Raw genomic sequence first — 10,760 nt, forward strand, 5'->3', positions numbered from 1 at the left:
ACGGAAGAGGGAGTGCTGCTAGATGGGAAGTGTAGTTTTTTTTATTTTTTATTTTCTCTGAGCATGAGACTGTGTGTTTCTGTGTGTGTGTGTGTGTGTGTGTGTGTGTGTGTGTGTGTGTGTGTGTGTGTGTGTGTGTGTTTTGGACAGGCAGACGGTGGTAAAGACAAGTCAGCATTTTTTGAATTTTGAATGTTTAAATATTTGGATTTAAGGGGAAGAATTTGGGTTTATTCTAAGGTGATAGCTAATAATAAATATTTTTAAAATGTTGTTTTTCATTTTTTTTTAAATTCCAGATTAGGCAATTTAAAAATGGCAAATGTAATAAAACATTTAGGCAACTAAAAAGGAAATTTACACAATATATTGAGGTTTTTCTGTTTGTGTTCAACTAATCAATCAATCTTTATTTGTATAGCGCCAATTCATAACAAATGTTATCTTGAGACACTTAAAAAAAAAAGCAGGTAAAAAGACATTACTCATTTTTGTGTAAAAAAAAGCAGGTAAAAAGACATTACTCATTTTTGTGTAAAAAAAAAAAAAGCAGGTAAAAGAGGAGGCCGTCCACCAACGAACCTGCGAGACATGATCGCTCAGGAGCTCCCAGGAAAAGATAATAAAGTTCATCTTCATACTACAAAGGCTCCTTGTTTTGGTGAACTTGTGCCAAAGCCTAAAAACACAACACTGATCCAGAAAGCACCATGACACTGCAATGCCCTGCTCTTCATGTCTCAAATTCATGGGACGTAACCATCTGCTGCCACCTGCTGGGTGAAAATGTGTAATGCAACTGGCGTGCATTTTTTTTTTTGTCCAGCACTCTGAGAAGCTCCTTTTGAAGAGAAGCAAATGTGCATATAAAAAAAAAAGTCAGGGGATGCCTCTCTTGTGCCCCAGACCAGAATGTTTGATTGAATGTCATTATTGCAGATTATTCTGCTTTCTAATTGACGCCTACTAAATATTTCTGCAACTCTCAAATGAAACTTTTCAAACCTATTTTAGAAAAAATTATTACTCAATGTAGATCTGCCACTCCTCACTCTACTTCCTTGTGGAGGAGAGTTGGTGGGTGGCTGCCCAATTGGTCAACAAGTCCCCAGTAAGCGTGAACATAATGTTATAAGTGACCCCGTAAAGTCAACTAAATCAGCACATACACACACACACTTACAGTTTAGGGGGCGTGGCCAATCCTTACAGCTCCTGCAGGAACAGCTGACAGCCTGAACGCAGTGAAAAGATCTGGCAGCAGAACCAGACAGCAGGAGGTGTGCACACAGATAACAACACGTATTCTTTGACTTTTTCTGCAGCTGCTTTTTATATGCAGCAAGTTCGACAGGACTTACCGTAAAAGTGGCGGACTTTTTTAAGCGACTTTTGGTGCTTTATAAAGAATGAAACACTCATTTTAACTTTTTTTTAATGACATCTTACAGTCAACTTGTATGCTCAATCCGGTGAATTTTGCATTTTTAGGTTCGTTTTTATGCAACTTTCAGTGTCAAACATTGGTCGCTTTACATGACTTCTGACCGACTGTCACCAGCCAAACCCCTCCGTATTTTTTTTTTTTGTTGTTGTATCTCTTCCTCATGCGGAACCCGTAATACTAATTGGAGACCTCACTGTCAGTAAAAGGATGCAGCAGCAGGAGCGCCTGCTCAAAGTCCTGGTCATCGGAGACCTCGGAGTCGGCAAGACGTCCATCATCAAGCGCTACGTGCACCAGGTGTTCTCCCAGCACTACCGAGCCACCATCGGGGTCGACTTCGCCCTCAAGATGCTCAACTGGGACCACAAGACGATGGTGAGGCTGCAGCTGTGGGACATCGCCGGTGAGTCCAAGAAACAGTGTGTGTGTGTGTGTGTGTGTGTGTGTGTGTGTGTGTGTGTGTGTGTGTGTGTGTGTGTGTGTGTGTGTGTTTGGAAATGTGTTTTTGTCGTTAAATGGTTATAAGAGCTAGAGACGTTTGTATTTATAGAAAAGCAAATATTTACATAGTATTTGCATAGTCAAATAAGAGACAGTATGTCATATGTAACTATCTGTTTTAACATGTTACAACTTCACTTATCTTTAGACTGGGTTAAACTTTTTTTTTTTTAAATGTTGTATCAAAGTTTAGTCTGACTTTTTACAACAGCCATCATTTTTTTTATGTAGAAAATTAAATTGTATTTTGTCTTAAGTTTTCCCATCTTCAAACTGAGCTTGTCAAAATGTTCATAGCTTCAATACTTTCTGATACTCGGTATTTTAAAAAAACGATCTCTTCTATTGTCAATGATGCATGGGCGGTTCTAGGCAGGGGCCAACAGGGGTCAGTGCCCCTGAGTTTGATCCCCCCCTGTGGCCACCCCTCCAAAAGGAAGCACCCCCCCTAATAACACTGTACACAGTATTTGACTCAACAACCGGACTCACAATCTAGTATTAAATTCTGTTACTGAAACAAATATAAATCATGCATTAACGATGAGCATAATATATAGATATTTTTTTAAATGATCATCTTTGTAAATTTTTCACCTGGGTTTAATGTTCCCCTCTGACAAAACAACTGGCCCCAGTTTGGCCCCCCTTGGTAAAACTGGTCTAGAATCTAGAATGATGGATAATATTGAATATTACTACTCTATATTAGTACTTTTTCTAAAAGGAAAGGTGTGATGGAGAGGAATGAATCCATCAAAAACTCCTTCACACTGTTTAAATTGCACGTATACATTGGCAGCGTTACTCCCTACTGAAATGATGCCAATGTATTTGTGCATTTGAGACAGTGTGCAGGAGTTTGCCTGCACATTTGTTCATTGGAAACAACAAATTACCCAATATTGGTGCCTATGTTGTTGCCCTGGTTACGAAACAGGTATCTATATTGTTAGTTTTTTACTAGATTCTTATTGAAGTTTACATTTCTGGTACTCCAAACCTGTGAGACTTAATGCATTGTAAGAAAGTACACATTTAACTATCCGTCTTCTACACATAGAGGTTATTATTGTACTGTTTAACTCCACCATATTGGCCTGGCACACAAACCGTAAATGGTGAAATTTCTGATTAGCTGAACAATGAAATGTTCATGTATGGGTTGTGAACAATTCCCCTCCTTCTTAAGCTACACAAACTGTTTAAACAGTTTAAGCTTAGATTAGCTGGAAAGTGCATGGAGCCAAAAACAGGACCGTTCTGTTTCAGAGCTCACAGAAAGTGATCTTTAAAGATGTGTGTTTAGACTTTAGACTTTAGAGGTGGAACAGAACATTGGGACGGGCTGGATCATCCTCTGATGTAGCAGCAGGAGGAGATCGTGGGTGGGGGGGGGAGGGGATATCAAGTCCTTTCAGTTTGAGGTCGCGACCCTAAAGTTGATTTTCCGTAAAAGAACAGCATCAAATCGTTTCCTTTGGGAGGCCCCCAATTAGAGAAAAACGTACCCTTCTTTTGGACGTTGTTGCTTGCCCTGAAGAGTTTCACTTATTTGCAGACGATATATCAGTCTGCTCTATTTGTTTCCATCTTCACATTCAGATTTATAAGAGGAGAGTTTAAATGGCTTACATAATATGTCGATGTGTATTTCATGGATTTTGTGCCAAATGTTTATGAATCCAGGCGGACTTCTAATTCTCTGTTTTGTACCGTGACTCACTAACACAGTTTTAGTTCTCAGATCTGAACATGAGTGAAATCTCGATATGCGCCAGGCTGTAGTACTCGAAGTGGGGCACATTGTATCATCAATTATAGCTTAGACACACGCTCATGTGACATGTCGTCATTGGATTCTTAAAATTATAGATTCAATTTAAGATGACCTAAATTTGACAATTTTTTTTTAGATTGAAGCTTCGGCGAGTCATAGAAGCTTGACAGATATTTCTGCCCTGATCATTTGAATGTCAGATCTGTTTTCACAGTAAATCATCACATTGACCCTTCGAGTCGTTTTATCTACACTTTGCAACCAAAGATCTTTTGGCTCTGTCTTGCTGACGCATCTGAAGATGATGATGCACAATTCAAGTGTCAACCGTCTAGAACTTGTGGTTAAGCTGTCTCTGCTGATAAAATGTTGAGGTAGCGCTTCAGTACTTCCCATTCCTGTCGAGATAACTACAAAGAAGAGCTTGTTGTGTTCTTATAAAACACACCACGCCTCTCAGATTGCACCTAATTTGATGTTCTTTTGGAAATGCCCAGCCGTCTGCACACACTGTAGTTCAGCTTCTCCTGCCGAGGCCTTTTGGTGATATTGAAATGTGATTGCTGATAAGAGCCGTCATTTGCATGGAGACATCTGGCTGAGGCCGTCAGCCGTGTTTGACTTTGGAGCATAAAACCAGCGATGATTCCCTCCACTACTCTGGAGTCAATGGCTCTTCTCTTACACATAAACACATAATCATCATCAGTGTGTCAAAATGATGATTGCATCACTGTTTTGAATAAGTGAGCTAACACTTATCTAGATGAAGTCAAGTCATGCATGTTTCCTGATCAAAATAAAGAGTTAAGGACAGGTGTAAGATGCTTTTTAAATAATTTGCGATCCTTGTAGGGGGAGTGGTGGGTGGACGCTGTTTTGACCCCAATTGGTCAACTGGTCCCCAAAGAGTGTGTACATGAACTGAAAAGTGTCCCCAAAAGTCTGCTATGTGAGGACACATGGACACACACAGTCTGGGGGTCATTACTCCAGAGTTGATGGTTTTTCTCCTACACACAAACTCACTTTCTGTGGACAGACACTGAAGTTTGCTTGATTCATGGCTACATTTCAAATGGAAATGTTGCATTGGAAGATTATTGTTGTAAGTCATTTACAGACTTATGTATATTATAATAGGTTAGAGTATGTATACTGATGTGTTTTGTAAAAGTAGAACATCTTAAACTATGTTTGTAGTACATACTAAACTAAGTCACTCAAAAAAATTAATATTGAAACTTTGGTACGACACTTGATTTTTTGATTTTGATGTACTTTACTAATCCCAGGGGGAAATTCTGTTTTACACTCTGTTATTGAGATTCATGCTTCTCACACACATAGGCCACTTGTTACTTGATTACAAGATAAATGCTATCCTGATATCTCTAGCGCTAAATCCCTTTAATGCACAAGTTGTCTTTTTACACTTCAGATATTACTTTTAGATGGAACCAGGCGAGCTGATTTGTTTACTGTTTTAAGTTTCTGTTAGATAAAATGGTAAACTAGTCCTTTAATTTTTACTGTATAACTTTGTTTTCCCTTTTTGGCTGATACAGAAGATTGATACCATACTAATGTGTCTATAGTGAACATGAAGCTACACAAGTCTGAGACAATTAGCTTAGCATGGAGAATGGAAAAAGTTGGGTCACACAAACAGACTCCTTCTAAATCCACCACTTGTAGTTGTTGAGTTGATACTTTTAGACAGACTCCAGCTGGCTTTTTAGTTTATTGTTTCCAGATTATGCTCGCTAACTAATGCTAAGCTATGCGAATTTTGTCCTGGTTGTAGCTCTATTTTTAACTTATAGACATGGGAGTTTGAATAAATAACTAATTCTTCTCGTTTTACAAAAGCAAGAAGGAGTCATTCATAAAATGTTATAAGAACGTAGTCGGAGTAGGACAATGCTAACATGTTGTATTAAGTCTGAGAGGGTCGACTATCAGACCGCTTGTTGTGCGTTTTGAGAATATTTGTATCAGCTGTTGTCTTGCTGTGTAGGTCATGTGCAGTCTGTGTGTGTGTGTGTGTGTGTGTATGTGTGTGTGTGTGTGTGTGCATCACAACCTCACGAGCTGATTCACCACTATATTAAGATCATGTGGAGGAAGTTAGCTTGCAGGATAGAGACTTATTCTTTTATTCAGTTACACACACATGGTCACGCACGTACTTGCACGCAACAACATTTTTCAGCATGCACACACCGAAGCTTTAACTTCACTCTGACTCTGCCCTTATGGAGCATGACAATGATAGTGGAGTTGCAGAACTTAAACAATGAATCGATATGTAAATTGAATGGACGGTTGTTCATTGTTAACAACATTTTTCAAGCGAAAACACCCAAAATGTTCCTTTTATAGCCCCGCAGTTACTTTTTGGGGTCATGGCTAAAGATGTAAAGGGTTTAGACATTGGGTTAAAAAAAAAATATATATATATATATTATATATATTCACCTTATAAAAAGAGAATTTACAGCAAGCATTTAAATACCAATTAAAGAATCATATCATCAGGGCTTTAAATCTGGCTATTTTTGTTTGATATACACGTCTAATGAACTCTTTGTAAGGGCAGGACTTGCTACAAGTTAGAGATGTTTCCTTGTAGAGTAGAATAGAATAGAATTACTTTATTGATCCCAAACTGGGAAATTGTGGCGTTACAGCAGCAGGTTGTCCAAACACACAATATGAGTAAAAAACACAATGTTAGCAAATTTAAACATAATATAATATTAAATACAAAGTAAATAAGCACTAAAAATATCAAAACTAAGAATGAGAATATATACAACCAGGATTTAACTAAGCACTTTTAACAAGATTTAGACAAGATTTAACTTGTCTTGGTTTTAAGTTGCAATCAAGTTTAGATTCAAGCTTGGAGATTTTTCAGGTATCTCATTCAGTTAAATGAATTCTCAGACAGGCTGTGGCGTTGCCGCAGAGCTACAAAGGGATGACACGACCAGCTTTGACATGGTTAACAAAAAGTAAAGTTGAATTTTTGAGACTGTGCTCATTCTGTCTTCTTTTCTTGTTCTCTTCTAAAGGGCAGGAGCGCTATGGGAACATGACCCGTGTTTACTACAGGGAGGCGGTGGGGGCCCTCGTTGTCTTCGACATGACCCGACTGTCCACGTTTCAGGCTATCATCAAGTGGAAAGGAGACCTGGACTCAAAAGTAAATATGATGAAGGAGAGAGAGAGTGGGAGAGGAGGGAGAACAACTGTTCAAGTTACCACAAAAAAAAAAACATGCAATTAAGTCTTTTTAAATGTCACATTTCATGTTACGGCACACTTATTTGTGTAAATTGAGTATTTTCTGGTCCTGTCAGGTCGCTCTTGGCAATGGGAGGTCAGTTCCGGCGGTTCTATTGGCCAACAAGTGTGACCAGCGGCGTCATGGTTTGTGCCCCAAGCTGCCCAAACTGGAGAACTTCTCCAGAGAGTACGGATTTGTCGGCTGGTATGAAACCTCTGCAAAGGTAAGACTGAACTCAAATCTCTCGCCTTTACAATATGCAAATGTTGTGCATATTTTCTCTCTGAGCTCTTGTCTATACCCCTTTTTCAGATTGCTAATCCGCTACAGCACCATAGCAAACCCCTGTGGCATTCATTTTTGTACCTTCATACTGATTCCACATTGGTGCCCCAGTCTTTGATTTCACAATGTGTTACGGCGTTGCATCTTGTGTCTCTTTGACCAAATGTTCCTGAAAATGTGTCTTCTTAGCCCTCAGTCTCGCACTCGGTGGCTTCAGTTCACACCTTTGTTCTTCATCTATTTACCCAAGCAACAGAGTCTGATTCAATAATGACCGTTGTTGCTTTTATATCAATTCTACCCGTAATTTGACACATTCACAATGTCAACAAAAGAGCGGAGAAGAACATACTGACGAACAGAAAACACAATGAAGCAGTTTCATGACGTGCATGGAGATTGCCCCCATGCGCAGCCTCGTCTGAGATTCACGCCGTGCATTATCGACATTATCACCTCAGGAGATTTGTGCAAGTGTGAATGCACCATCTCTCCCTCTCTCTCTCTCTCTCTCTGTCTCCAGAGTTTTTATTTCAGTTTTCAGTGTCTGTTTCTCTGCTTTTAAAGCTGCGATAGTGAGCAAACACCTTTCAAAACCACCAAACTTAAACGTTCTGTTGTCTAGTGTCTACCCCGGGGTTGGCAGTTTTTTCTTTCTTCACACAGGAAGTAGAACATGCACGTTACAAATACAGCACAAACTTGCCCCTAAACCTCACACAGTGAAGTTTATCTCCTTATAGCACACGAAGAAAATAAGGTGTCAAATAAAGTTACTTGTATTTTTGTTTCCTGGGTAACAAAGTGTTAAAACTTACCAAAAAAGCTCCTCATTGATAACATTTTTTGCCATATTTAGCAGCTTAAATCAGCAACAGTAAAGTGCATATTCATGGGTAACCCAGTGCTAAGGTCAAGATGAAAGGATTGGTGGACAAAGCACACGTTGAGGCACTTCTGTTCTATCTGGCTGATTTTTATTATCTACTTATTCAATAGATCTGAAGGTGCAAGTTTTAGAAGCGACGTTTTTTCATCGAGGACAAAGAAGAACCTTTGCACTGAATCTTTAACCTCTACTTTCACTTCCCCCTTTTTAACCTCTGATCACTTTTTAAATCCTCTTTCTACGGAATATAGAGCTGCGTAAGAATTATACATATCAACCCCCCCCCCCCCCCCCCCCGCTCTCTGTATTCATTGTATTAGTATTTCTGTGGACAAGGTTAATGTGCAATGTGACAAACTCTTTCACTTCTACTGGGCATTTTAGCATCTTTCAGTTCATTGTTCTGGTTTTACCGCCCGCTATTGTTTTGTTTTTGCTATGGTTTCAGCATTGACCGACGGTATGAGTGTCTTTTTTCAGAAGCAGGAGGCTTACTTTCTGCAGTATACAATCCTAATAAACACACTGTACACTACCTACCTAGCAACAGATGATACACAGACACAGTTAGCAACAAGCTAAAAAATACTTCTGGACCAAAGCATGACTCCAAATGTTGCTCTGTGTACAGTATGCTAATGGTCTGCCAACTTTCTTTGTATGTCAACTTTATAAGGTGATAAGATCATTGCTGTCTTTTTTTTTTTTTTACTTTATTGATGTTTAAGAAAGTATGCCAAGAATAAGTGACAAAAAAAGTGAAAATAAACACACCAGGGATGTGCACATTTAGTCAACTAAACGATTAAACATCGTCACCCTGGCTAGTCTGTTATACAAATATTCATATTTGTCCTCAATGCTGGTTAAATGTTTGCTCAAACTGCAATGCAGCCGCTCACCACTAGCTGGGGCTGTATCCATAGTCTGGCTGTAGCTCGTTACAGGGCCTGCACTCCACTCTCTACTACCTGGATGTAAACTAGGACGGTGAACGGTTAGCATCTCGTGAATCTCTTGAATTTAGCTAGCTGTTTGTAGACCCCTCCCCCGCTTTATCGCCCCATACTTAATTTTCACATGTACCCTCTCTCTTCAGGACAACACCAACATTGATGCTGCCATCACCTGCCTGGTGAAGAACATCATGTCCGTGGAGGAGGAGAGAGAATCGAGTGACGCCGCCAGAAACGACCCTGACGGCGGAATTCTGGTTCTTCCTCGATTTGAGTACAACACGAAGGAGAAAGGACTCAGTGGGTGCTCAGGATGTTCCTCACATAAACACAGAGACGATGTTTGAGGCGATGAGACGGATCGGTCCGAACTGAGAAACCAGAAGAAGACGGAGCAGGGGGAGAAATGTACTTTATTTTATGTTTATTCTCTGTTTTTACTAAAATCCTCCCACTGTCTGTACTTACAAAAACAATTCTTTAGAGAAGTCACCAGAAGATACTTTGTAATAGTTTGTTTCTCTTTTAAAGTCTTTATTTGTGATTTTTCACACTTAAATATAATATAAATCAAGTATATCCTCTGAAAATAACTCTGTGAGTCATGACTGTCTACAATGGGTGTAACACTCGAGTCCCACTGTCTGTGATGTTTTCAGAGTTTTCAGAGTCCTATCTTCAGTTTGTTTACATCGCCCGGACGGCCGGCTGACTCCTCCCCTCGTGTATAAAAGTTGTTTAATTGAGGGACTAGAGAAAAGAAGAATAACATACTGTACTCACTGCTTAACTGTGTTTCTAGATCACGCTCATTTCAGGTAAATTTACATGCAGTGTGAAGATACGAGCGTAATAAAGATCGCTAGCATTAGCATGCTAACACAACAATGCACCGCGAGTTGTTTTGGTTTCATGCTGGTGCTCAAAGGCGACATCTGCTGGATCAAAAATTTGCATATAAAGCCTTTAAAGGACTTTTTTTTAGACTTTAAATTTAAATATTGTGTTTTTAAATCCAAACTTCTGTCCAAAACATTTATCTTTTTTATTTTTGGGAAGACATGACATTTGCTCTGTCTCTTCTTTGTAATTTTCAAGGTTTCATTTTATGGTTTTAACACTTTCACACTTTAAAACAGCAATTAAAAAAACAATATTTTTCTACCTATAGAGTTTTCAAAAATGTGCTTCAAGTATTTTGTCTGTTAGATTGTATTCTTTATATGTGAAGAGTATGAAGCTGCAGTTCTTGACCTGAGCTTTGTAGCAAAGCAGCAGCTTTTGGATTTATTGGTAATGTATGTAAAATTAATAAAACATTGGTTTATTTGTATCTGGGGTGTAAGCAAGCAGATTCTTATCTACCTCAACATTGTCTGAGCTGTTAACCACCCACACATTGCCTCCTACAGCCGAAGTGTTGATTGTGTCAAAGTGTAACCACAGGAGGAATCATGTGATTGATCTTGATTGACGGAGATCATGACGTTTTGTTCTATCTGCGGTACAAGTCAGAATTTAATCCCATTATTATTCCTTTTCTAATCCTACGTCTGTCCTTCTTCGACGCATCAGTATTCTCATCAATGTGTCTTCAATTTGAGAAA

At 39.1% G+C, this 10,760-nt stretch overlaps 1 protein-coding gene across 1 annotated transcript; it reads left to right on the forward strand.

Moving 5' to 3' along the window:
- The first annotated feature begins 1,483 nt into the window (after window positions 1-1,483).
- zgc:162171 (uncharacterized protein LOC565931 homolog) lies at window positions 1,484-10,187 on the forward strand. The gene is made up of 4 exons (XM_061031774.1): window positions 1,484-1,850; window positions 6,809-6,939; window positions 7,097-7,246; window positions 9,297-10,187. The coding sequence occupies exons 1-4, from the start codon at window positions 1,655-1,657 to the stop codon at window positions 9,498-9,500; spliced, it is 681 nt and encodes a 226-aa protein (XP_060887757.1). The 5' UTR covers window positions 1,484-1,654; the 3' UTR covers window positions 9,501-10,187.
- The last annotated feature ends 573 nt before the right edge of the window (window positions 10,188-10,760 follow it).

This window comes from Labrus mixtus, chromosome 23, assembly GCF_963584025.1.
Source record: "Labrus mixtus chromosome 23, fLabMix1.1, whole genome shotgun sequence".
Taxonomy (NCBI): domain Eukaryota; kingdom Metazoa; phylum Chordata; class Actinopteri; order Labriformes; family Labridae; genus Labrus; species Labrus mixtus.

Excerpts from the sequence above, each read along its gene's own strand:
- zgc:162171 (XM_061031774.1), top strand. The coding sequence starts at position 1,655 with ATGCAGCAGCAGGAGCGCCTGCTCAAAGTCCTGGTCATCGGAGACCTC. Across the intron at positions 6,940-7,096 it reads AAGGAGACCTGGACTCAAAA|GTCGCTCTTGGCAATGGGAG; the intron begins GTAAATATGATG and ends TGGTCCTGTCAG. Across the intron at positions 7,247-9,296 it reads GGTATGAAACCTCTGCAAAG|GACAACACCAACATTGATGC; the intron begins GTAAGACTGAAC and ends CTCTCTCTTCAG.